Source organism: Pelodiscus sinensis, chromosome 2 (assembly GCF_049634645.1).
Source record: "Pelodiscus sinensis isolate JC-2024 chromosome 2, ASM4963464v1, whole genome shotgun sequence".
In the NCBI taxonomy this organism is placed as follows: Eukaryota; Metazoa; Chordata; order Testudines; family Trionychidae; genus Pelodiscus; species Pelodiscus sinensis.
The window spans coordinates 223,498,757-223,525,811 of NC_134712.1; the positions used below are offsets into that span (position 1 = coordinate 223,498,757).

The 27,055-nt window shown below is 49.3% G+C and overlaps 2 protein-coding genes across 10 annotated transcripts in view; both read left to right on the forward strand.

The window, feature by feature from the left end:
- ARMC3 (armadillo repeat containing 3) overlaps positions 1-27,055 on the forward strand; it is a 140,376-nt gene that overhangs the window by 104,947 nt on the left and 8,374 nt on the right. For 7 of the 9 annotated variants that reach the window (XM_075922516.1, XM_075922510.1, XM_075922513.1 and 4 more), the window contains 6 exons: positions 105-241; positions 11,003-11,171; positions 12,314-12,414; positions 15,270-15,362; positions 24,457-24,549; positions 26,430-26,630. In XM_075922516.1, coding sequence (XP_075778631.1) covers positions 105-241; positions 11,003-11,171; positions 12,314-12,414; positions 15,270-15,362; positions 24,457-24,549; positions 26,430-26,630 — 794 coding nt within the window. The remainder of the gene's footprint in view (positions 1-104; positions 242-11,002; positions 11,172-12,313; positions 12,415-15,269; positions 15,363-24,456; positions 24,550-26,429; positions 26,631-27,055) is intronic. The other 2 variants (XM_075922515.1, XM_075922518.1) reach the window with 2 other exon arrangements.
- LOC142827362 (uncharacterized) lies at positions 15,385-19,387 on the forward strand. Its single transcript, XM_075922519.1, has 2 exons — positions 15,385-16,381; positions 16,904-19,387. The coding sequence occupies exons 1-2, from the start codon at positions 15,808-15,810 to the stop codon at positions 17,392-17,394; spliced, it is 1,065 nt and encodes a 354-aa protein (XP_075778634.1). The 5' UTR covers positions 15,385-15,807; the 3' UTR covers positions 17,395-19,387.

Genomic DNA, 27,055 nt, shown 5'->3' on the forward strand with positions numbered 1-27,055 from the left:
AGATGGGACACTACCACACCCAGTAGGTATGTGGGTGACACTTGCACAGACTTCTTCAGTGGGGTGAATGACTAAATGAACAATATTTTTGTGTCTCTTTTTAGTTAAGAAATGCAAATGGACTTGAGCCACTGGTTAAACTGCTACATTCTAAGAATGATGAAGTCAGAAGAAATGCCTGTTGGGCTGTTATGGTTTGTGCAAGCGATGAACTAACAGCAGTTGAACTTTGCAGAGTAGGGTGAGTAGAAGTGTCAGGGGTAGAGCGGGTGCTTTAGAAAAAAATAGATTGAAGTGGGGCTCACCTGTTGTTACTGTTGATTCATAGAATCATAGAACTGGAAGAGACCTCAGAAGGTCATCAAGTCCAGCCCCCTGCACTAGGCAGGACCAATTCCAACTAAATCAACCCTGCCAGGGCTGTGTCAAGCCGAGACTTAAACACCTCTAGGGATGGAGACTACACTACTTCCCTAGGTAACCCATTCCAGTGCTTCACTACCCTCCTAGTGAAATAGTTTTTCCTAATATCCAACTTGGACCTCTCCCACCACAACTTGAGACCACGATTGCTCTGAACTCCAGTATAAAGAGGGAGAAAAACCTGTTGAAAGTCTATGGGTTAAGTTTAAAGGAGAAAACAACAGCAGTGATGTTGTGGTTGGTGTCTGCTACAGGCCACCGAATCAGGTGGATGAGGTAGATGAGGCTTTCTTCAGACAACTGAGTGAAGCTTCCAGATCGCAGACTCTGATTCTCGTGGGGGACTTTAATCACCCTGACATCTGCTGGGAAACCTATATGGCAGTACATAGGCAATACAGGAAGTTTTTGGAGAATGTTGGGGATAACTTCTTGACACAAGTGCTGAAGGATCCCACCAGGGGCCGTGCGCAGCTTGACCTTCTGCTCACAGCAGGGAGGAACTAATAGGGGAAGTGGAGGTGGGTGACAACCTGGGAAGCAGTGATCATGAGATGGTAGATTTCAGGATCCTGACCAAAGGAAGAAAAGAGAGTAGTAAAATACACATCTTGGACTTCAGAAAAGCAGATTTTGACTCCCTCAGAGATCTGATGGGCAGAATCCCCTGGGATGTTAACATGAAGGGGAAAGGAGTCCAGGACAGCTGGCAGTATTTTAAAGAAGCCTTATTGAAGGCACAGAAAGAAACCATCCCGACGCATAGCAAAAGAGGCAAACATGGTAGGAGACCGGATTGGCTTACAGGAGAAATCCTTGATGAGCTTAAGCACAAAAAGGAAGCTTACAAAAAGTGGAAACTTGGACAAATGACCAGGGAAGAGATTAAATGTATAGCTCGAGAATGCCGGGGGGTTATCAGGAAGGCGAAAGTGCAAATGGAATTGTGAATTGCTAAGGATGTGAAGGATAACAAGAAAGGTTTCTACAGGCATGTTAACAAGAAGAAGGTGATCAGAGAGGGTGTGTTGCCCCTAATGGATGAAGGAGGTAACCTAGTGACAGATGGGCTGTGTCTACATTGGCACCCTTTTCCGGAAAAGGGATGCTAATGAGACACTTCGGAATTGCAAATGCCGCGGGGGATTTAAATATCCCCCGCGGCATTTGCATGAACATGGCTGCCGCTTTTTTCCGGCTCTGGGTTTTGCCGGAGAAAAGCACCAGTCTAGACGGGATCTTGCGGAAAATAAGGCCTTTTCCGGAAGATCTCTTATTCCTACTTGAAAGGGATCTTCCGGAAAAGGCCTTATTTTCCGCAAGATCCCGTCTAGACTGGCGCTTTTCTCCGGCAAAACCCAGAGCCGGAAAAAAGCGGCAGCCATGTTCATGCAAATGCCGTGGGGGATATTTAAATCCCCCGCGGCATTTGCAATTCCGAAGTGTCTCATTAGCATCCCTTTTCCGGAAAAGGGTGCCAATGTAGACACAGCTATGATGTGGGGAAAGCTGAAGTACTCAATGCTTTCTTTGCCTCTGTATTCACGGACAAGGTCGGCTCCTGGACTTCTGCGCTAAGTGACGCAAGATGGGATGAAGATGGACAGCCCGTGGTGGGTAAAGAACAGGTTAGGAACTATTTAGAAAATCTAAACGTACATAAATCCATGGGTCTGGACTTAGTGCATCCGAGGGTACTGACGGAGTTGGCAAATGTCATTGAGGAGCCTTTGGCCATTATCTTTGAAAAGTTGTGGAGATCGGGAGAAATCCCGGATGATTGGAAAAAGGCAAATGTAGTGCCCATCTTCAAAAAAGGGAAGAAGGATGATCCAGGGAACTATAGGCTGGTCAGTCTTACTCGGTTCCTGGAAAAATCATGGAAGGGATCCTTAAGGAATCCATTTTGAGGCACTTGGAAGGGAGGAAAGTGATCAGGAATAGTCAGCATGGATTCACAAAGGGCAAGTCGTGCCTGACCAATCTGATTAGCTTCTATGATGAGGTAACTGGCTCTGTGGACATGGGAAAGTCAGTGGATGTGATATACCTTGACTTTAGCAAGGCTTTTGATACAGTCTCCCACAATATTCTTGCCAGCAAGTTAAGGGAATGTGGATTGGATAAATGGATGGTAAGATGGATAGAAAGATGGCTAGAAGGCCGGGCCCAGCGGGTAGTGATCAATGGCTCGATGTCAGGATGGCGGTCGGTTTCTAGTGGAGTGCCCGAAGGTTCAGTTATAGGACCGGTTTTGTTCAATATCTTTATTAATGATCTGGATTAGGGGATGGATTGCACCCTCAGCAAGTTTGCGGATGACACTAAGCTGTGGGGGAGAGGTAGATACGCTTAAGGGCAGAGATAGGACTTAAGAAGCTATGTTTAACATTAAAGGTGAACATATATCAACAAAACTTAGGGCCATGCACACGACAGATATAATTGAGATAAACTCTATGGTCCAAATTCAGCCCTGATGTGAGGAAGTGCAACCCCATTGAGCTCAACGGAATTTTTATATATTGAGATGTGTACTAACAAGTGCCTACTCAGGGCTCTGAGTGCTTTGGTCATACATAAAACACAATCAAGCAAGTATCAACAAAATAAATGCAACAGTTTTCCCAAACCTAGAAAAAGGAAAAATACCACCCCAGCTACAAACCAAATGTTGAAATCCAAACCTGAAAACTCTAACCAGAATTCAACGGGTAGCCACTGTAGCTCACATGGAACACTACTGTAATGTGCTCCTGATGAGAGACTCCATCTTGTAATTGAAAGAAAGAGCTGGAAGCCTGGGTCTGGTGTAAAGCCTGAGACCTGAACCAAAGTAAGCAAGAGTTGTACTATGAGTAACAGACAGGGCCTGTCAAAAGCAGATGTTTGCTTGAAAGTCAGTATCCAGGACATGAACACAGTGCTAGCACTGCTAAAACATATGGAACATATAAATACATTCCACCAGGACAGTACAAGGACATCCCAATCTAGCACACGGTAACATAGTTTGACAAAAGTGATGAATAGTGATATTTTGTCTGAAACGTCAGAAGTGAAAGCACATTAATAGGTGGTGAATAGGAATGTTTTGGCAGAAATATCAGGAGGAAAGTATAAGGGAAGGCAAGAAACATATCATTAATGCGTAAGATAATACGTAAGATGTGTATTATAGATTGTTTGCCTCACAGGACATAGATGAAAAAAATTACCAAACATATCATGTATATTTTCTTTTAATAGCAGCTGGGGATGCTGCAGTAATCCCAGACTGCAAATACTGACAATGAATGAAGGGTAGATATTGTCTTTGTTATATTTTTTTCCACGATTTGTCCCATATACCAGCATTACTTCTGTTTGATTTTGAGTGAGCATCAGCCAATTAGCTCTCTCTCATGTCCCATTCTAAGTCAAATCCAGGTAAGGAAGTTGATAGCACTGTGTGACGGGACGGCCCCGCCCTGCACTCAAGGCCAGGAAAACCACCTGGTGCCGGGGGCGGAGAGAGCCCCACCCACACAGCCCTACTGGGCATGCGCCAAGGGGAGCGCAGGTACAAAAGGCTGCTGGCCTGCTCAGAAGGGGCAGACTGCAGCCCGAGCTGGAGCTAGCGTCCAACTGCCAGAGAGGGAGTCGCCAGGAGGGCTGAACGTGCCACTGCTGAGCCTGAGCCGGGCTCGGCCCCAACGCCGCAGCCGCCGACCGACCCCCCGTGACCCAAGTGCCGGACCGGACCCTGCCAACTCCAACGCTGACCGGGGAAGTACTAGTACAGCCATCCGACCAACGCCGACAGGTGGGACCGCTACGGGCCGGGGGTAGGAAGCGACTCAGGGCAGGGAGCTGTAGAAGCCCCTGAGGGCTCGGGGCGTTGCGGGGAGGAGCCCCTGCCGAGCCAGTGGTGGGAACCACCCGCCACTACTAGAGCCCTGGGTCGGGGCCCGGTGGAGAGGGAGGGCCCGGGCCCCCCTACCCCTCCTTCCCTGACCCCTGGTGAGTGGGGGCTGGGATAAAGAACTTTGGACTAGGCCTCTGGGCCTGCGAGCTGTGGTCTAGGCCGGGAGGCCGTATTTCCCCTAGTGCAGGGGCAGTGAACTTTGGACTAGGCCAGGAGGCCATATTTCCCCTATTGCGGGGGCAGTGAACTTTGGGGGTTAGGCCGGGAGGTCGTATTCCCCCTAAAAAGGGGCACCACGCTTCGGGCCGAGGCCCAAGCGGTGTGAGTGATGCCCCGGAGGAGGGTGGCAACCCCCAGCAAGGGGGGGGCCCCTGACACATGGTGGAGAATGAGGGCATTGATCCCCGCCCCTGGGCAGAGGGGTTGGAAAAGGGGGTTGCTAAACCAGGGCAAAAAGCGCCCCGGAGACAGAGCGGGGGGTTGTTGACCTGGCAACAGCAGCAAGAAGGATACCTGACGGAACTGCAGAGTCAGTTAGCGGGGTTATGAAAGCGACAGGACCGCTGGGAGCTGGAGGTCGCGGGCCAGTTGTGGGCCCAGGGAAGGCTGGGGTCCCGCGGGGTCTGCCCCTTTGGGCAAGCACTGACTGCAGAGCCCGGAATGGGGCCAATGGAGCCCGCTAAAATGATGGTGAGACTCAGGGTGGAAGGGAGCCCCACGGTGGCGCTGGTGGACTCAGGGTGCAGCCAGACCCTAGTTAGGGCTGACCTAATATCTGAGCCAGAGCCAGCAGGGGCCCCCCATCCAGTTGTTATGTGTACATGGGGACGTACGGGCGTATCCGACAGCATGGGTGCGGCTAGATGATGGCCAGGATGTGGGGGTCTACAGCATGGGGTTGGTCCCGACATTAGCCTACCCCGTGATATTAGGCTGAGACTGGAGAGGCCTAGGCAGGGTGTTGCGAGAGTGGGGTCAGCAGTCAGTGCTAGGGCCTGGCACCCCTCCACCCGACCTGGAGGAGGCCGCCCAAGGCAAGAGTCTAGGGAGGGAGGCGAGGCCGACCCCAGGCCAAGCGACGGACCTGCCACCGACCAGGGGAGATCACCCTGCCTGGGAGGACGAAGCCGAGACCCTGGAAGTAGAGGACGACTTCATGAGAGAACAGAGGGAAGACCAGACCTTGAGTCGAGCTTGGGAGCAGGTACAAGACCCAGGGGAGGGGGCAAGCCAAGAGCCCCGTAAGCCACAAGGCCCATGGTTCTGCGTGAAGGCGGATCAGCTATATAGTGTGGTCCGGGAACCCCAGACGGAGGAAGACATCTGGCAGCTCCTGGTCCCCCACAAATTTAGGAATGCTGTGCTCCAGCTGGCGCACCGGCTGCCTTGGGCTGGCCATCTCGGACGAGGAAAGACCCTGCAACGGATAGGGATGAGGGTTTTTTGGCCGGGCATACACCACATCGTGCGGACCTTCTGTGAATCCTGTCCTGAGTGCCAACTCACCAGTAGAAAGGTGGTGCCGAAAGCCCCACTGGTGGCACTGCCCGTGATAGGGATCCCCTTTGAAAGGATCGGGCTGGACCTGGTGGGACCCCTAGAAAAGGCCAGTTTGGGCTGTCAGTACATTATGGTGGTGGTGGACTATGCCATGCATTACCCAGAAGCGGTTCCACTACGCAATACCACCGCCCACACCCTCGCAGAGGAACTTTTTAAACTATTTGCGCGAGTAGGGATACCGAAGGAGGTTCTGACCGACCAGGGGACCAATGTGTCGTCCCGACTGATGGCAGAACTATCGCGGCTACTGAACATCCACCCTCTGAGGACGACGGTTTACCATCCCCAGACAGACAGCCTGGTGGAGCGTTTTAACCAAATGTTAAAGATGATGTTGCGTAAGTTTGTGACTGAGGACCCTCGACAGTGGGACAAGCTCCTACCAGCCCTGTTATTTGCCATTCGGGAGGCCCCCCAGGCGTCGACGGGTTTCTCCCCATTTGAACTCCTGTATGGGCGACAGCCGAGGGGAATACTCGACCTTTTACGAGAAAGTTGGGAAGAACAGGAATAACGCGTTCAAGGAGCAGTACCCAGCCGAACAAGGTACGATGGTCAGCAGACTGCGAGGTGGCTTTCAGGACACTGAAGGACAAGCTTACTAAAGCCCCTATCTTGTTCCACCCGGATTTCTCAAAGCCCTTCCTACTGCAAACGGATGCATCAGAAAGGGGCTTGGGGGCAGTGCTGTCCCAACAGGCAGAGGGAGGGGAGCACCCGATAGTATATCTGAGCCGTAAGCTCTTCACACGAGAACAGAACTATGCTACCATAGAAAAGGAGGCACTGGCAATAAAGTGGGCTATAGACGCCCTAAGATACTATTTATTGGGCAACACGTTTCAGGTGGTAACAGATCATGCCCCCCTGAAATGGTTAAATAGCATGAAAGAGACTAACCCCCGTTTAATGTGGTGGTATCTGTCTTTACTGCCATACAGTTTCAGCATAACCCATCGCCCAGGGCAGGTGCACACAAATGCCGATTTCCTTTCCCGGGTGGGGGAAGAGGAGATGGGAACAAGTGAGGGGGCAGGTACCCACTTAAAGGGGTGTGTGTGTGACGGGGTGGCCCCGCCCTGCACTCAAGCCCAGGGAAACCACCTGGTGCCGGGGGCGGAGAGAGCCCCACCCACACAGCCCTACTGGGCATGCGCCAAGGGGAGCGCAGGTACAAAAGGCTGCTGGCCTGCTCAGAAGGGGCAGACTGCAGCCCGAGCTGGAGCTAGCGTTCAACTGCCAGAGAGGGAGTCGCCAGGAGGGCTGAACGTGCCACTGCTGAGCCTGAGCCGGGCTCGGCCCCAACGTCGCAGCCGCCGACCGACCCCCCGTGACCCAAGTGCCAGACCGGACCCTGCCAACTCCAACGCTGACCGGGGAAGTACTAGTACAGCCATCCGACCAACGCCGACAGGTGGGACCGCTACGGGCCGGGGACAGGGGGTAGGAAGCAACCCAGGGCAGGGAGCTGTTGAAGCCCCTGAGGGCTCGGGGCGTTGCGGGGAGGAGCCCCTGCCGAGCCAGTGGTGGGAACCACCCGCCACTACTAGGGCCCTGGGTCGGGGCCCGGTGGAAATGGAGGGCCCGGGCCCCCCTACCCCTCCTTCCCTGACCCCCGGCGAGTGGGGGCTGGGATAAAGAACTTTGGACTAGGCCTCTGGGCCTGCAAGCTGTGGACTAGGCCGGGAGGCCGTATTTCCCCTAGTGCAGGGGCAATGAACTTTGGACTAGGCCGGGAGGCCGTATTTCCCCTATCCCAGGGGCAGTGAACTTTGGACTAGGCCGGGAGGCCATATTTCCCCTATTGTGGGGGCAGTGAACTTTAGGGGTTAGGCCGGGAGGTCGTATTCCCCCTAAAAAGGGGCACCACGCTTCGGGCCGAGGCCCAAGCGATGTGAGTGATGTCCCGGAGGAGGGTGGCAACCCCCAGCAACACACTGACATATGTATATGAAGAATGTACATACACAGGGCTCGCCGAACCGCGGCGAGCCCTGCTGTCCGGCGATCTGCACATCCGCAGATCATTCTGTGCATGCGCAGATTGCCTGAACCCGGCTCTTGCGGGTTGCAATCTACTCACCACGGGCGAGTAGATTGCATTATTTGTCAAGCCCTGTACATATATGTAGATGGAATATACATATAAGGTCTTATCCAAAGCCCATTGAAGCCAATGAACAATACTTTAATTAACCAAATAGGCTTTGGATCAGGCATATTAAACTGAGTATCATCAACAGTGTTCTCTGTAAGCTGTGTGCTTGTGTGGACACTCAGGAGAAATTCAGATGCTATCCAGCTGATTAGCAAAGTGCCCACAGGTTGGTTTTGTGTTTTTATTGGTGGTGCACATTCATACATGCCTTGGTGCACATGAAAATTATTCTGTACATAGAGGGAAAAAATCCACACATTGATGGAAAAGATCAGAGGAAACATTGGTCATCAGTATATACAATACTGTAGCCCACACCTCCTTAAACTTCATAACATATTTACACTGAAGATAGAGATGGGGCAAGAATTTCCCATCAGAGAATCACTGGAGCAGAAGAACAATTTCCCACAATTAACACCTTGAACCTCTCTGATGGTCCTATAATTCTATGATAGGTGGGAATGTAGCTACTAAGAGCTGCTCTGTTTACCTTTGCTTGGGTTCAGAAGTGTGTCAACAATAGCCTCTGCTCAACAATATTGAAAGCCTTTGCAAAGAATGGTAAAGGCCAGAGCAATATGATGAGTTTAACTGCTCGGATAACTATCTTTGCATGACCTTCATGATAATCTTAACCAAAAATGGAAGACTAGTTGTACCAGACACTGTGGGTATGTGTAGACTACATGGCTCCGTCGACGGAGCCATGTAGATTTGTTTTTTGGCAAAGGCAAATGAAGACGTGATTTAAATGATCGCGGCTTCATTTAAATTTACATGGCTGCCGCGCTGAGCCGACAAACAGCTGATCAGCTGTTTGTCCGCTCAGTGCGCTAGTCTGGACGCTCCCCTGCCGACATCAAAGCCCTTTGTTGGCAGCCCCGGTAAACCTCATCCCACGAGGAATAACGGGGCTGCTGACAAAGGGCTTTGATGTCGGCAGGGGAGCGTCCAGACTAGCGCACTGAGCGGACAAACAGCTGATCAGCTGTTTGTCGGCTCAGTGCGGCAGCCATGTAAATTTAAATGAATCCGCAATCATTTAAATCGCGGCTTCATTTGCCTTTGCCTACAACGCTCATCTACATGGCTCCATCGATGGAGCCATGTAGTCTAGACACAGCCTGTCAGGTAGTATGCCACGAGGTCAAATCTGCTGGTCAAAATATAGCAGACTCTGTGGTAAAAACAGAGAAACTATTCTTCCACATAGCATATGTCATGATCATGACAGCATACAATTTCAAAAATCCTTCATTGCACAGTTAGTTAAACTCAGCACAAGACTTCCCTCATCGGCGCACTCTCCATTTTCCTTCTTATGTCAGTGGTCACAATTCATCTGTAGAGAATGGATTTGCACACATTACTCAAAGGTTGAATTTTGCTTCCAGGTCTGACGGGCTGTGTCTACACTGCAGGGTTTTTGCACAAGAATACTTTTGCGGAATAGTTCTTGTGCAAAAATTTCTTGCGCAAAAGCACGTCCACACCTCAAAGTGCATCGCTTTTGCAATGCGCTTTTGCACAAGAGAGTGTCCACATTGCATGGACATTCTTGCACAAAAAAGCTCTTCTGGCCATTCACAGAATGGCCATCAGAACACTTGTGCTTTTTCAGATAGGCTCTGTTTGCACAAGAAACCCCTCCGGAACATCCACACATGCCTTTTTGTGCAACAGTTGTGTCCAGTTCTGGACACTGCATTTCAAGAAGGATGTGGAGAAATTGGAGAGGGTCCAGAGAAGAGCAACAAGAATGATTAAAGGTCTAGAGAACATGACCTATGAAGAAAGATTGAAAGAATTGGGTTTGTTTAGTTTAGAAAAGAGAAGATTGAGGGGGGACACGATAGCAGTTTTCAGGTATCTAAAAGGGTGTCATAAGAACGAGGGAGAAAACTTGTTCATCTTGGCCTCTGAGGATAGAACAAAAAGCAATGGGCTTAAATGGCAACAAGGGAGGTTTAAGTTGGACGTTAGGAAAAAGTTCCTAACTGTCAGGGTAGTCAAACACTGGAATAAATTGCCCAGGGAGGTTGTAGAATCCCTATCTCTGGAGATATTTAAGAGTAGGGTAGATAAATGTCTATCAGGGATGGTCTAGACAGTATTTGGTCCTGCCACGAGGGCAGGGGACTGAACTCGATAACATCTCGAGCTCCCTTCCAGTCCTAGTAATCTATGATTCTGTGATTCTATGAACAGCTGTAGCGCAAAAAGGAGTTGTGCCTTTTAGAAGGTTTACCTACACTGAAAAAAGCCCTCCGTTATACCGTATTACTCTTGATATCCTTGTGCAAAAATGTATTTGAGGTATGGACTCTCTGCGGGTTTTTGCCAAAAACCTTGTAGTGTAGATGTAGTCCAAGTAATGTAGTTCTCCTGAAACATCACAAAAATGAATGCTGTGCAAGATAATTATTCGTTTATTCTGCTACAAGGGACTCTGCAATTTCTGTCCATCAGCATTGGAGTTTATGAAGCTGAGTTTGCCTGCAAGGCTTGTGGAAGAACCATAACTCTTCTGTGAAATTATATATTTTGTTATTTTTACTATAAAATAAACATAATACATTGTTAAATCACCAGGTCCTTATGTGAGTTTGAACTGTCCTGTTTTGCTTACTTTTACACTGCCCTTATCTTCAACATAGTCAACATCCTTTTGACTGAGAACTAACTAGAACTCCCCTTTCATCTTAATGCTCTGCTTCACTGGCTAGAGAAATGGCTTTTGCTTTTGAGTAATATAAAGGTGTTTTTCCCCCTCAAGAGACAGACAGCTGCATGGAATTCACAGCCTCCTGCTGGGCCAAATGGCAGGAGACTAGGATTGAAAATAAATGTATCTAGAATATCTCAGCACCATTTAGTAAATAATTAATTCGTACTTAATGATGGATTAGTCACATTAATTGAACAGTTGTTTGTATTTCATTGAACAGTGCTTTAGACATCCTGGAAGAAATTAACTTGTCAACAGGGCGTAAAAATAACTTCAGTGAAGGAGCTCTGGACAAACTACTTGATAACAACCTTTCTCAAAAATACAGCCAGATGGGGTACTTATCATCCAGTAACATAATTACTGATGGGTTCTTTGATTATGGTCAGGTAAGTTACTTTAAATATTATTTAAAAGTCTATGCAGGTTCTGACTCTTCTCTTCATCAGACAAAGTACTGGGTTTATGGCTTCTTTGTACCACCCAAATGCAAAAGAGTCCTAGCAGGGACCGGGATCACCTTGCTTCCTTCTCATGTTGTATCTGTGTCTGCATGGTGAACTTTTGTCACCTTTTTTATCACCTTCTCGGGCAAATGAATCCACATTTTTTCTCATACTTCCGCATCTCTGGAATCTTACTGCTGACCACATGTACTTAGCAACCAGTTTCCTTTTTTGGATTCTTCCTGAGATACTTGGTTCCTCTCCTGCTCTTTTTCACTACAGTTTGTATAATGAGATGCCTCAATTGTCCTTCTGAGTGTCACTGTGAAGCCTAGAATGTCTTGAGTCAGTGTGAAGCAATGGAAACAGCTACAAACATAGTTAAGAACCTTTTTGTTCAAAATATCACCAGGTTCAATCATCCCTGTTATTCACTGTCTGCTACTGTACAGTTTAAGTTACCAGCCATTTTTACTTTACTAATTATACCTGTGAGATATTTAGCAACAGTAAGGCATGTATCTATGCCATCCAAGAGGTCTTGACCACTGAGATATCAGAAGTAACTGAACCATTCATTGCCCTTACTCTACAGTTAGTTTGCATGATGGAACAATTCAGTGATTGTGTGGGAAGCTTTCCATAAAATGGCCTTTCTAGAAAAACCACGCCATACTTTGTTTCTGTCTTAACTGTGCATGGGATCCTCAAAATTACCCAAGTAAATTACAAGCACAAGTCCTATTGAAAGTCAATGGGTTTGTGCTCCTAAATCACTTGGGTTCCTTTAAAAAAAACACGCTGAATTGCATGGACATGTTTTTGTTCTGAACTAGTTTTGGATTATATAACAATTACAATATAATAACAACAATTACAAATGAAATTATTTGTAAAACAGCTTCTCAGTGGGAGGTAAGTGAAGAAGAAACTGATTTTTTTTTGTGTTTGTGATTCAAGTTCTCAGCTATATTCTGTTAAAGATTCAGAATCTTACATTTTTAACCTTATTTTTTCAAAATAAGCTTTTTCGTTCACCTTTAATAGACTAAAGTGTCTCTTCTTTTATTCTAATTTTCCTGTAGGTAAAGCCTGGAGTGAAACTTTTGTCTTTGGAGGAACTGTGTACACAAGAGCTTAATGATCGTCGTGCTATAATTTTAGTTAATGCTAAACTACCAGAAGTGTGAGTCAGATTGCTTTGGAAAGATCACATTTCATTAAAATAACTTGCTTTTCCCCTCTGCATTCCCATAGCCCAACAGTACTGCAATTTTGACTTTCTACTGTGCATGAGATCTTTCTAGGTTAACCTTAACATTGTACTTCCTTTTTCAGGAGCCAAAGGTTTTGCATTTTATAAGCTAAGAGTTTTGATAGTTTTTTTTCTTGAAACAGCAAAGACCTGTTCAGAGAATTGCTCCAACTCTCAATAAAATGCTCTGTTCCAGTGTCCCATCAAGTAGCGAAATGTCCTGGAAACCCCGCTGGACATTTCACTACTCGATGGGACACCGGCTTGCAGGAAGAAGCAAGAAATGGTGCCGTGCCATTGCTCCTCATGTGGTGCAGCAGCCTCCTCCCCCTGTCCCCCAGTAGGGTGCGCAGGGCAACTGGGCTGGCTTCTGGTGGCATGCGGCCCCTCCCTCTTCCTCTGCAGGACTGCCTCTGCTGTGTGGAGTCCTGGTACAGAGGCACCGCCTCCTTCTCCTCCTCCGGGCCACCTTGGAACCCTGGCAGGAGCCGTGTGGAGCCCAGCTGGGGCACTGCAGGGCAGGTCACACTTGGGCTGGGCAGGTGCCGGGATTGCAGCAGAGTCCGCTCATGGTGCTATTTTTAGTACTGTCATCTCGGTCCTGGCGGGTGGCCCCAGCTCCAGCTGTAGTCAAGTGGCAACCACATGAGGTGTGTTCCAGCTGGGGCAGCCTCACCAAAATGGGCCTTGTGTGGCTGCCACTTGACTCCAGCTGGAGCTGGGCAGCCCGCAGGCAGGAGCATGGTACTAAAAATAGCACCGCAGGTGGCCTCTACTCTAGTCCCGGCACGCAGTCCTGCCCCGGAAGCAGCTGGGGCTGGAGCTGTGGGGAAGTCTAGGGCCGGACTGTGGTAATAAAAATAGTGTTGCAGCCCAGCTCCAGCCCCACAAACTGCTTTGCATGTGGAAGGTAAAAGGCGAGGGAAGGGGCAGGGGGAGAACTAAGGGGGAAGTAGGGGTGAAGAGAGGAAGGGGCTTGAGCTGAGGGGAGGGGGGCAGGGCAGGAGAAGAAAGGGGAAGGCACCAAGGGTCAGGGTGGAGGAGAGACAAATGTCAGGAGGCCAAGAAGAGACAATGGAAAAAGGCAGGGGAGGGAAGGTGTCAATGGGGATGGGAGAAAGAAGAGGACAGGGTGATGCAGGAGAGGGGAGGGACAATGGAGGCAAGAGGGAGGAAGAGGAGAGGGGAGGAGTGGAGTGGATGTTGGGAGAAGAGGAGTTGAAAGGAGGGGTGAGCATGAGGAAGGTAGGAGACGGAGCAAGTCAAGCATGAGGGCACAGAAGGGTGTGAGGAGAACTGGGACAAACGGTTGTGAGGGTTGGGCACCAGGGAGAAAGAGGGAAAGGAGGGCAGGGGCAGTGAGGGAAGGGGGAGGCACCAGGAAGGTGCAGGGGTAAGGGAAGGTGCAGGTGCCAGAAGATTCTGGGGGTGAAGCAGAAGGGAAGACGCATGGAGGGGAGGGACAGGCACTAGAGGATAGAAGAGAGAGGCAGTGAAGGTGGGTAGGGGGAGCTGTTAGGAGAGGGGATGGGGAGGGGTAGCTATAGATGATCAGAGAGGGGCTAGAGGAAGAATGGACACGGGGAGAGAAAGGCTGATGCGGGGGAGGGGGGCAGGTCCCCCAAAGGGCTGAGGGGAGTGAGAAGGGCAGGAGCAGAAAAAGAGGGTGAGGGGTGGGGGGGGGGCAGCAGGCACCGGGGGAGCAGATGGGGCGAGGGGAGGGGAGGAGAAATGGAAACAGAGAAAAGGGAGAGGTTTATAAGATATTTATTAAGAAATTGGGTGCCACAATGGCACATCCAAACAAGCGCACATGAATTCAATACTGGTGCACAAGACAAAATTCACTCCACTCATGGGAGGAAAATCTTAGAGGGAACACTTCTCCCAGCCTCTCCCCCCAAGTTAATACAATGCAAATGGGGTTAATGAAATTGCAGGATAGTTACATGGAATGTCCTGTGAGGGCCAAACCCGTCCCTATTGGTAGGAGGACGGGGAGGAATTCTTAGAGGGGTCACATGATACCCTTTACTTCTGGTTATGTGTCCATCTTGACCCTGGTCATTTGTCCATCTTGATCCCAGGAGTACTACCTTCAGAGGTGGGACTTCTTATGGCAAGGGGCGTGGATAATGGGGATCAAGGGGTATGACTAAAGGGGGGCCAGGAGGCATGGCTAAAGTGTCCCTAATTTTAGTTCAGAAAATATGGTCACCATATATTTACCTCAAAGCAAGAAACAGGGAAGCATCCTACTCTTAGATAGCCTTCTACATTTGTGGGTCAGTAATGTCAAAAACTGATGACTTCCCCTTTCCTACTAAAGTTAAAATACACCTAACAAACCCTGTTACATTTGAGCTCAGGAAATTGGTACTCTGAAAATCATTTAATCTAAACAGTCTTATTAGACAAGGCTCTGTCAATATCTTGTAAGTCCCAAATCCACTTCTCTGCTGTCATCACATCTATTAATTGAACCCTGTTCTCATTTTTATGCTGTACGTGATACCATAAAGATTTCTGAGATCACCTATTACAACTCAGTGCTCTTTGCAGGTCCCTAATTCTATCAAATATTCTTTCTTTGCCCTTCTTGACACAATCCTTTGCCCTGGTGGCACCTTCAAGTTTACCCTGGAGGCAGAGAACAGTTTTTGTTATGTGGATCTTTGGATTTTTTACTACTTAATAACTAATCACAATCACTAGTATACTTGCTATGCTTTGAACAAGTCTAGTGTCCTATTTTAAAGGTATACAAATATCTTGTATTTTTTCAGTTCCCTCAGTGCAGAGGACAAGTCACAAGAGCTATGTTCTGGACGAACCACATCTTCTTCTTCTTTTAGAAAAAGTAGTAAAGAAAGAACAAGGTATGACCTTAGGTTTTGTTAACAGTCAGCACACTCTGATTGCATAAACAGTCAGGCTGTGTCTAGACTACAGAGTTTTGTCGACAAAAGTGGACTTTTGTCGACAAAACTATACCTGCGTCCACACTACCGCTGAGTTCTATCGACATAACGTCGACAGAACTCAGCAGTTTTGTCGACGTATGTAAACCTCATTCTACGAGGAATAACTCCTTTGTCTACGTAGTTCTGTCGACAAAACAGCAGTGTGGACGCAGGGGAAAAGTTATATCGACATAAAAGGCCTCCAGGGAGAACCCCTGTTGGACACTCCTGCCACAGCTTGCAACTCTATTGTTCCTGCCAGTAGCCATCTTTAAAAGGCACAGGCACCCAGGAGCAGCACTCTGGCAGCAAGCGAGCTCCAGAGCAGACCAGGGCTGTACTGCTCAGTTCAGGTCGAGCTATGTCACAGGGACAAGCCCCCCCAAATCCCTCCGGCCCTTCCAGGGAATCATCCCCCCGGGAACCCCGGGGCTCGAAGCGCCGGGCACCCTCCTGGTCAGGGCCGGACATAAAAGCCCTCCTGGGCCTCTGGGCTGAGGAGGAGTCCCTCCAGGCCATGCACTCCACCAAGAGGCAGAATGCTGACATCTTTGCCAGAATGGCAGAAGACCTGGCCAAACAAGGCCACCATCCCCGCACACTGGAGCAGGTTAGGGCGAAAGTGAAGGAGCTGAGGCAGGGGTATGTCCGGGCCCGTGAGCAAAGCTCCCGCTCTGGGGAAAAGCCGTACTCCAGTGACTACTACAAGGACCTGGACAGGATCCTGGGGGCAGGGGATCCTCTGCCTCCTGAGAGACTGCTGGAGTCTGGGCTCGAGCCCCCCGTTGTACAGCTGCCAGAACACCTGCTGGGGGACCAGGAGCTCCAGGAGGAGGCAGACGAGGAGGAGGACGGCACCCAGAGCACCCAGGAGCCAGGCCTCGAGACACAGGAGGCCTCCCAGACCACCTCGGACCCTGGGGAGGGAACATCAGGTGAGTGCTGTGAGGGTCCAACACACACAGGGCAGGGCAGGGCAGGGCAGGCGGGAGCAAAGGGGACGGTGCAGTGCTCTAATATGTCATGCTGAGCAAGGCCCGGGGGGAGGGAGAGGGCACACCCATGGCTGCCCTCAGGGAGGACCGTGCTACCCCCCTACATCCACACGGCTGCTAGGCACCGCTTGTTCCTGCAGGCAGGGATGCCACATGCAGGCATGGGCTGGAGACGCTGGGACAGCCTCGCAGCTGCAGGCCTCTCAGCACTCTGTGGGAACCCCAACCGTGGCCCGACACTCATCCGTGTTGCTCAGCCATGGGGGATGCATGGGGGTGGGGGGGGTTATGACGGTGGCCTGCACACTGCCTGGGCCAGGCCACACCATGCCTTACTGAGACACACAAGAGCAGCCTCTGACCCTAGCACAGGCACTGCCTGCTGAAAAGAAGGAGGGCATGTCCTCTCAGGGAAAGGGTGAGCATGCATGACTGACGACTTTTCCCTCTTGTCCTCCACAGCTGGACCAGCTGACCAGGAGGGGGGCACCCCACCTGCCCGACAACCCAGACAGCCGCAGGGCACCCGTAGGCACTGGCGCACCTATCTAGAGCTGGTGCGCCAGCACGTTGGAGTCCTTCACGAGATGAAGGACTCCATGGAAAGGAGGCTGGAGGCAGATGCCAAGTGGCACCGGCAGTTGCTGCTAGAATTTAGGCAGCAGCACAGGGACATCTGCGCTGCCGTCCAGGGGGGCCATGGCCTTCCCTGGTCCTTTGCCTGCTCCTGCCCCTCCTCCTCAGCCTGCCCTTTCCTCTGCTCCTGCCCCCTCCTCAGCCACAGCCCCAGCCCCACCTCCTGCTCAGCCCCCTTCTGTGGCATCCCGCACGCGCAGCCGGGCGCGACAAGGCCACCAGAGCCAAAACAGGAGGAACTCGGCCTCCAGGCAGCCCCCTCAGCCCTGAGCCTCCCTCCCCCATTCCAAGTTCATATTCCCCCTTCCCACCAGTGACACAAACTGAGGGAAGCATTTTTTTAAGCACTTTATTTTCTAAAGCAAACATTTTTATTTTGTCTCTGAATCGAAGAGTTATTTATTTTCAATTGTTACAAAAAAACAGTTAAATAAAGTGATTTTTTTCAACATCACCTGTCTACATTCTCAGTGCGTGGGGACTGAGTAGAATGGGTGAATGTGGGGCAGGGAGGAGTTGCAGGGAGGAAGGCACCAGGGGCATGGGGCAATCCCACATGTGGAAGTCCCTGGGGACAATCAGGGGCCTCCCTGTGAGAATTCCTCCCTCAGGGCTTCCCGAATGCGCAGGCCCAGCTGGTGGGTTTGCCGGGTGGCAGCTGTCCGGGGCTGCCCAAACTGCCTCCCCTCCATCTCAATCTGTGTCCTCCATGCAGGGAGGAAGGCCTCCCCTTTCCTCTCTACGAGGTTGTGCAGCACACAGCATGCTGCAACCACATCGGGGATGTTGTGTTCCCCCATGTCCAGCCGCGTCAGCAGGCACCTAAACCTGCCCTTCAAACGGCCGAAGGCGCACTCCACCTGGAAGCGAGCCCTATTCAGGCGGGAGTTGAACAGTTCCCTGCTCGCGTCCAGGTGGCCGGTGTAGGGCTTCATGAGCCAGGGCATAAGGGGATAGGCCGCATCGGCCACAATGCACGTAGGCATCTGCACATCCCCGACAGCCAGGTTCCTCTCTGGGAAGAATGCCCCAGTCTGAAGCCTGCGGTACAGGTAGGAATTCCTGAACACACGGGCATCGTGTGCACGGCCTGACCGCCCGACACAAACATCCGTGAACTGTCCTCTGTGGTCGACCAGAGCCTGCAGCACCATAGAGAAGTAGCCCTTCCTATTGATGTACTGTGCCGCTCGATGGGGCGGGGCACGGATAGGGATGTGGGTCCCGTCCAGTGCTCCTCCGCAGTTTGGGAACCCCAGCCCCGCAAATCCAGCCAGGATGGTCTGCAGGTCTCTGAGGCGAACGGTCCTGTGGAGCAGCTCCGCATTGATGGCCGTCACCACCTGCAGAACGGGAGAAATAGAAACACACAGCACAGGACTTTAAAGGGATTGGCTCACCTGATGAGAAGTGCTCCCCTCTTTGTCCCCCAGACAATCCCTTCCCTGGCCCTGCACCATGGTAGGGGGAGGCTGAGAGGGCTTCTGCCTGTGCCACCCTATCCCCAATTCCCTGTGCCTGGTCCTGACTGCCCCCTGGACTGTCCCCCAAGAGTGACTTACCTCCATCAAGACGGCCCCAACGGTAGACTTCCCCACACCAAACTGATGCTCCACAGAGCGGTAGCTGTCGGGGGTGGCCAGCTTCCAGAGCGCAATGGCAACGCGCTTCTCCAGGGGGATGGCGAGCCGCAAGTGGGTGCCCTGGTGTTGCAGGGCAGGGGCGAGCCAGGTACAGAGCTCCCAGAAGGTGGCCTTCCGCATCCGGAAGTTTCTGAGCCACTGATCGTCGTCCCACTGCTGCAGCACTAGCCGGTCCCACCAGTCCGAACTGGTGTCCAGCCTCCAAACCCGCCTCTCCGGGAAAAAGTTGGGGGGCAAGGGCAGCAGGGCTGCAGCTGGATCCTGAGCGAGGGGCTCAAAGCTGGCCTCAGGATCCAGCTCTTCTGCAAAGGTCAGCATGCTCTCCTGAGCATGAAGCAGAGCTTCCAGCAGCATGGTGTGGGGCCATCGCCTGCCCAGGGCCAGCTCAGGTTTCATGCCCAAAGAAGCCAAAATAACACACAAACAAAAGACCAAAACAAACAAACACACACAAGAACAAAAATACAAACAAACAAAAAAACCCAAAAAGTCTAAACCCAAGCAAGCAAACACACACAGAAGCAAACAAACACACAAACAAACAGACAAACCAGATAATACACAGCTGTGGTGTCCAACAAAGCAAGGCAACCAGAGCCAGGAAAACTGCAGCAGCTTTGCTTTCCCTGTAAAGGTTGGCAAGCTAGAAGCAGGAGCAGAGCAACGGCTATCCAAGAGTATCCCTTTAAGCACGCGTCTCTGCAGAGAGCTTGCAGCAGTGCCAGGGCTTTATGGCTGCCCTTGTGACCTTTCAGAAGCACTTCCGGGTGCCTCCTCCTGTCGACAGAGCGTCCTGCAGTCTGGACGCTCTTATGTCGACAAAGCTGATCGCTTTGTCGACAAAGCAATGTAGTCTGGATGCTCTATGTCGACAGAAGTTTTGTCGACAGTATCTGTCGACAAAACTTCTGTCGACAGAAGCCTGTAGTCTAGACGTACCCTCACAGTTTCAGGGTAGCTGCACCTGTATCCCTCCAACTGTGAAAATGCCCAGCCAGGTCTTGGGTCTCCAGACACCGCATAAGAATATAGTAATAACCATACTGGGTCTGAACAAAAGTCTAGTTAGCCCAGTATCCTGTTTTCTAATAGTGGCCAATACCAGAGGGAATGAACAGAACAAGTAATCATTAAGTGATCCATCCCGTCGCCCATTCCCAGCTTGCGGCAAACAGAGGCTAGGGACACCACCCTGGCCCTTCCTGGCTACAAGCCATTGATGGACCTATTCTCCATGAACTTATCGGCTGTGTCTAGACTGGCCAGTTTTTCCGGAAAATCAGCCGCTTTTCCGGAAAAGCTTGCCAGCTGTCTACACTGGCCGCTTGAATTTCCGCAAAAGCACTGACTTCCTACTGTAAGAAATCAGTGCTTTTTGCGGAAATACTATGCTGCTCCCATTCGGGCAAAAGTCCCTTTTGTGCAAAACTTTTGCGCAAAAGGGCCAGTGTAGACAGCAGAGATTTGTTTTGCGCAAAAGTGTGTCTAGATTGGCCACGGACGCTTTTCCGCAAAAAGTGCTTTTGTGGAAAAGCGTCCGTGCCAATATAGCTGCTCTTTTCCGAAAATGCTTTTAACGGAAAACTTTTCCATTAAAAGCATTTCTGGAAAATCATGCCAGTCTAGACATAGCCATCTAGTTTTATACTCTTGGGCTTCACATCTTCCTGCAAGGAGTTCCATAGGTTGACCATGCATTGTGTGAAAAAATGCTGCCTTTTGTTTGTTTTAAATTTGCAGCGTATTAATTTCATTTGGTGAAATTACCCCCTATTTCTTATGCTTTGAGGAATAAATACTTCCATATTTACCCTGAAACAGTCACGATTGCATAGCCTTCTATCATACCTTCCCTTAGTTGTCTCTTTTCCAAGCTGAAAAGACCCTGTTTTATTAATCTCTCCTTATATGGAAGCCATTCCATATCCATAATCATTTTTGTTGCCCTTTACAATTCTAAATATGGTCATCCCATCTCAAAAATATGTCTGCATACAGTATTCAAGATGTGGACATACTGTGGATTTATACAGAGACAATCTGATATTTTCTATCTTATTATCTATCCCTTCCTTAATGATTACCAACATTCGGTTTCCTTTTTTAACGGTTGCTGCATACTGAGGACTTCAGAGGACTATCCACAATGACTCCAAGACCCCGTTCTTGAATGGCAACAGCCAATTTAGACCCCATCATTTTATATGTGTAGTTGGGATTATGTTTTCCAGTGTGCATTACTTTGCATTTATCAACATTGATTTCATCTGCCGTTTTGTTGCCCAGTCACCCAGTTTTGAGAGACCCATGTAACTCTTTGAAATCTGCCTGAGACTCAACTATCCTGCTTAATTTATCCTCTGTGATTTTTCCACCTTATTGTTTATCCTTTTTTTCAGATCATTTATGAATATGTTGAATAGGACTGGTCCCATTATAGATCTCTGGGGGATACCACTATTTACCTCTCTCCATTCTGAAAACTGACAATTTATTCTTATCCTTTGTTTTCTGTATAATATTGACTCTCACTGGGTGTTTTAAGATTGCATTGTGCTATGCCTAGCAAACCAGACTGCCTATGGCCAGCAGCACTTGTGCTTTGAATTCTCTCTGAGGGCTATGAACAGTATATTTCCAGCAGTTGCAAGTTACCACAGAGCACTTTCTATGAAAGCGCATTTATTCTTCAGATAAAAGCCTTACAGAAAAAAAAACAATAAAAACCGTAATCATATTTAACTCCTTTAAATGTGCAAGGAGTCACTCATCAGCCTTATGAGGTGCTAGTCAGCCAAAGTGTTTCCAATCATTCTGCAAGCATTGAGGCCCCTGCTGGACAGAGGATCTTATCCATTTGCTGGATCAGAGAGAAGCCCCTGAGTCAGTTTAAATCCAGCTTTTTTTATATCAAAAAGCCCTTAGTCTGGTGTTTCTGGAAATATCTGTTTGAATCAGTAGATGCGAGCCTTCCAGAGGAATCTAAACCTGAGTGATTCACCTAAATTACCTCTTCCCCTTCACATTGTCCTTTGTTCTGAAGGAGCTATTGCAGCTCTTTCCACCCTCCCTTATAGAGCTCATATGATCCTTGGCCAACATTGTTACATAAACCATCCATAAAACTAATACAATCTGCTTTTCCAAAGAGACAGCATGCGGTTGCAATATCTGTCACACAATCATCTAAATTCAGACAAGGCTTACATACTGACAGACTTTTAAACAAAACTGTTTCCAATGGAGTGAAAAAAAGTCTAAGGGTATGTCTACACTACCCCGCTAGTTCGAACTAGCGGGGTAATGTATGCATACCGAACGTGCAAATGAAGCCCGGGATTTGAATTTCCCGGGCTTCATTTGCATAAGCCGGCCGGCGCCATTTTTAAATGCCGGCTTGTTCGAACCCCGTGCCGCGCGCCTACACGTGGCATGGGCTAGATAGTTCGAACTAGCAAGCCATTCCGAACTATCTGTACGCCTCGTGGAATGAGGTGTACAGATAGTTCGGAATGGCTACGTAGTTCGAACTATCTAGCCCGTGCCGCGTGTAGGCGCGCGGCACGGGGTTCGAACAAGCCGGCATTTAAAAATGGCGTCGGCCGGCTTATGCAAATGAAGCCCGGGAAATTCAAATCCCGGGCTTCATTTGCACGTTCGGTATGCATACATTACCCTCCTAGTTCGAACTAGCGGGGTAGTGTAGACATACCCTAAGGCTACATCTAGACTGTAGGCTGCTTTCGGAAGAAGCTTTTTGTGGAAGAGATCTTTCGAAAAAACTTCTTCTGAAAGAGAGTGTCCACACACAAAAGCGCATCAAAAAAGCGATCTGCTTTTTCAAAAGAGTGCATCCTGACTGATTGGATGCCCTCTCGCATAAAAGGCCACCTGGAACCAGTTCAGGCAGGGCTTTAGGTCACCAGTTGCTTCCGAGTACTGGTGCTGGAGCCTTGCAGAGTCATGTGCTTAAAGGGACCCCCCTAGACAGACGTTTCTCTGCTTCTGCTGCATGCTTGCCTGCCTCTTTGAGGGACAGCAAAGCTCTTACAGTGCTTGCTGTGGTTGCCAAGCTTTTGTGGATGCCTCAGCTTTTTCTTGTGAGCCATGGAGCCGGAGCAGCCCCCGGGCATGCTATGGCCCCACACGGCCATGCTGCAGTTTTTGCAGCACTTTGTGCCAGCTGCCTTTCTGGTCCTGACCAAGCTGGATCCCAAGCTCATTCTGGGGAAGACGTTTTCCCCACACCCCAGGATTTGGTGCAACTCCTGGTAATAAGGGCAGGTGTGGGGTCCTGCCCCTGAGCACGAGCTGCACTCTCTAGCCTGGACATAATCCTGACACAGCTCTTTTACCTTACTCTGGACCTGTTCCAATGGTCCAGGGTGGGTGTCCACGTTCCGCCAGGGACTTGGCCATGCGCTCAAATATGTCAGCGTTTCGGTGCTTGGATCAGAGATCCTGCAAGGTGTCTCTCGCCCCACAGCTTGAGGAGGGACAGGATCTCCGCTCCAGCCCAGAAGGGTGCACACCTCTTGGTTCTCCTAGGTGGGTCCTGGGACCTCTGGGGCTCCTCCCTGCAGGGGCTAGGGGGAGTCGCAGGAGACTTGAGGCTCTGCCATGGGTGGCAGAGAGAGCTGCGCAGTGAGGTGCTGCTCTTAGGCCGGCTTCCTGCCACAAGGCTTGTCCAGGATGCTTGCAGTTTTAAGAGAGGCCAGGAGACAGGAACTATAGAGTCCTGATTACTTTGGACGGAGTGTCCACCGAGGCAACTGTGTTATTTCCTGGAAAACTCTTCTTTCAGAAAAAAAAACCCTTCTCTCCATCCACACAAGCCTTTTTCCAAAAGAGCTCTTTCAGAAAAAAAGGGTTCTTCCTCGTAGAAACAGGATTACCAACGCCGGAAAACCCCCGCTGTTCTTTCAATTTACTTTCAGAAGAGTGCAATTGCAGTGTGGACATATCCTCAATGAATAGGTCTGTTTTAAGACAATTGTCTATTAAAAATAGAATTCTGATTGAAATGGGTGATGAACAGTTTTCCAAGACAACAAAAATGATTAAATGTAATGTTAAGTCTGTTAACATTAATGTCTGTCAATTTCAGCCAGAAGAAGTAGCTCTCTATTGACAATCTTCCCACTCGGACTGAATGGAGGGGAAGAGGAAAAATAAACATGTTGCCTTTCCCTCCCTGGTGAAAGGCAGAGGTTTCTACAATGCCCAGTATGCACAGAGATATCCTTTCTGGTTCCTTTTTGCTGTGAAGGCGAGAGAGGAACCATCGTCCCAACTCAGGGTTTAGGGGCATCATTTTGACAGCTGATGCCCCTTACAGAGAGACCTAGAAGATACATCTGTAGCTATCTTACCTGTTCATTTGTGGGAGGTGCCTTGTATATGTAGGTGAGGGAGTTGAGAATATCTGAGGCACCTTTGTACAGATGACTTCCTGCAACATTGCATGGACTGTGGAGCAGACAGAAATGGATGTTGATAAGGAGATATATGGAATGAGAAGACAACAGAAAATGGTAGTGGTTGTGGAGCAATATTTCCAGTTTTTTCTTGGGGAATCATCCACAAATCACAGCACCCCTTCATTCTAGATAAGAGTTGTATTGCTAGAGATGGTGATACTTAATGTTGCCTATGCGCTTCTTTGTGTGTGTGTAAATTGAAATTTACTGTAAGAATGTAAACAGGATTTGGGAAACTACTTTTTAATTGTAATAGTTCAGTGGTATCTCCTGTGGAGGAAAAACAAGAAGCTTCTGGACGATCTCCCTCTTCACTCACCAAAAGCAGCACGAGAGAGAAAGGCTCCAGGTATTATAATTTGGATGAAATATTTTGGTATTTTAATTTGGAGTTGAAAAGCAAACTATTGATAAATAATAAGTGTTGACTATTAAAAATTAGGGACCTAATTCTCCGGTTAGGCTGAGTTCTGTTTGTGCAGAACCTAAAATAGGGCTCAAAGGTGGCCATGCCTCCATGAGGAAGAAAAGTTTAGTAGTAGACAGCTTTTTAATCTAACAGACAAAGATATAACAAGATCTTGTGATTGCCATTCATGATCATATGCATTTCTCAAATCAGAAGCTCCAGTAAGGAATGCAGAATGTGCAGTGAATAATCAATAAATATATTGACTTCTTATGAAATCTTACTAGGACATGCCCTATAGTAGTTGAACTTTGTAGTAGAGATGTCAACATGTAGATGACTACATGATTAACTGATAAGCCTAGGCTTATTGGTTGATCCTGTTGACTACACGCTTCCCCCTCTTGCTGCCTCTGTATCAGAGGCAGCAAGGGGGAGGTGGGACTGGTGCCTGTGGGGAGTCAGCTTAAAAGCCGACTCCACACGAGCATTGGATCTGTCTGCTCCCCATGCGGATAGAGAGGAAGCAGCATGGAGGGTGAGTGAGGCAAGTGGAACCGATACATGTGGGGAGCTGGCTTTTGTGCCAGCTCTCATGCATGCCAGCTCTGTGGACCCACCTGCCCCCACCTTTCTGCCTCCTATGGAGTCTGGGGCGTGCAAACAGAAGCCAGTGCTGGGGGAAGCTGGCTTAAAAGCCAATTTCCCCCAGCACCGGCTCTGCAGTGCTGCTTGTCTTCCACCCCCACACTGCTGCCTCTATCGGTGGGGTGGGGGTGGGCAGGGGAGGGTGCCACAAAGCAGCCTCTGTCTGCGGTGGGCCCCGGCTCACTACGGACAGAGGCTGCTCCTTGGCAGCAGCCCCTATCTGGGGGGGCTCCAAGCTCCCCGTGGGCAGAAGCTGCTCCAGCATCCCACTGAGCAGCTTCTGTCCATGGAGAGCCTGGGCCCACTGTGGACAAAGGCTGCTCTACATCAGCAGCTCCTGTATATGGGGGGGGCCAAGCTTCCCACAGACTGAGGGTGCTATCACAGAGCAGCCTCTGTCTGTGGTGAGCTCAGAGCCCCCCATGGACAGGGGCTACTGCCACCCTGCATAGCTACCTCTGTATCAAAGACAGCAACGCTGGGTGGTGGATGGGAGCTGGTCTGTGTGGGGAGCTGGTTTTTAAATGGGCTCGCCTTGGAGATCGGCTCCTGCCTACCATCCCACACAGCTGCAAATTTAAGGTGGTTACACGACTATTCAATTACACGCTAACATCCCTTGGTTGTAGCAACTTGCTTAGTATTACTTGCTCAACGATTTCATTGTTTTTGTTTGTTTGTTTGACGTCTCAGACTTCTTTCAAGTGAAAACTAGGATCTATAGAAGTTGTTTTGTTTATAACATTACCGACATTATATGGGACCAAATTCTCTTCATTTACAAAAATGATCCAAAAACAGGCTTACATATAGGCTGTAGAAACCTCTTATTATTATGTGCTTATCTTCAGACTGGTAGTGCTTACCACTGCAGATCCAGTAGTACAAACAGTCCTTACAGGGAGGGATATGCTGATGTCATTGTAACTGGTCAGGATTATGTGAGCACAATGCCACTTGGTACCTAAACCTTCCACAACTAGTGTCCACAGATCCTGTGAAATAGACTCTTTGACTGGATTTGGAGGCATTCAGAATCAGGAGAGAACTTCCCAGGCTCCTCCCCACAAAATAGGATTTTTGGGTGTGTCCATATACAGAGCCATGCAGCTAGAATTTGACTCTGAGAGATTACCACATTCTAAATAAACATCCATTATTTTCTATTAAAGAAAAGGAAAAGGGAAAAAAGAAGAAGAAAGACCAAAAGAAGAAGAAGAGTTGCAAACAATGCTTAAAGTCCAGGAAGTAGTTCTTGAAAAGTTACCGTGGCTGCCACCATTTGACTCCATTTTACTGGATTACATTATTGATGCTTCCAAAATAATCCTACCATTAACTACAACCAAAGAACAGGTTGTGGCACTTGCACAGTGAGTACTGTACTGTGTAGGAATGGGCAATAATTTTTTCAGGGGGGGGCACTTCACAAATTTTGATATGTGCTCGTTGGCTGGCTCCAGGCCCTCTGGAGAGGGCAGGGCCTCGGGCAGAAGGGCTACAGAAAAAGACAGTGTGTGTGAGTGTGAAAGAGAGACTTTTTGTACGTGAAAGACTGACTTTGTGACACAAATTGAGCGTGCGAGGAAGTGTGTGTGTGACAGTGACTGAGTATGGGGGGGGGGCGCAGAGACAATACCAGATGCTCCAGAGGGAGGGAACACAACAGGTAATCCTCACATGATCCCTCCCCTGTCACCACCTCCAGTGAAACAGAGGCTAGGGACGTCATTTCTACCCATCCTGGCTAATAGCCAGGGCTCGACAAATGCACTCGTCCGCTCGCCCGTGGCGAGTA

Coding starts and splice junctions, on each gene's coding strand:
- LOC142827362 (XM_075922519.1), top strand. CDS start 15,808: ATGTCACAGGGACAAGCCCCCCCAAATCCCTCCGGCCCTTCCAGGGAA. Junction 16,382..16,903: donor CCCTGGGGAGGGAACATCAG/GTGAGTGCTGTG, acceptor TGTCCTCCACAG/CTGGACCAGCTGACCAGGAG.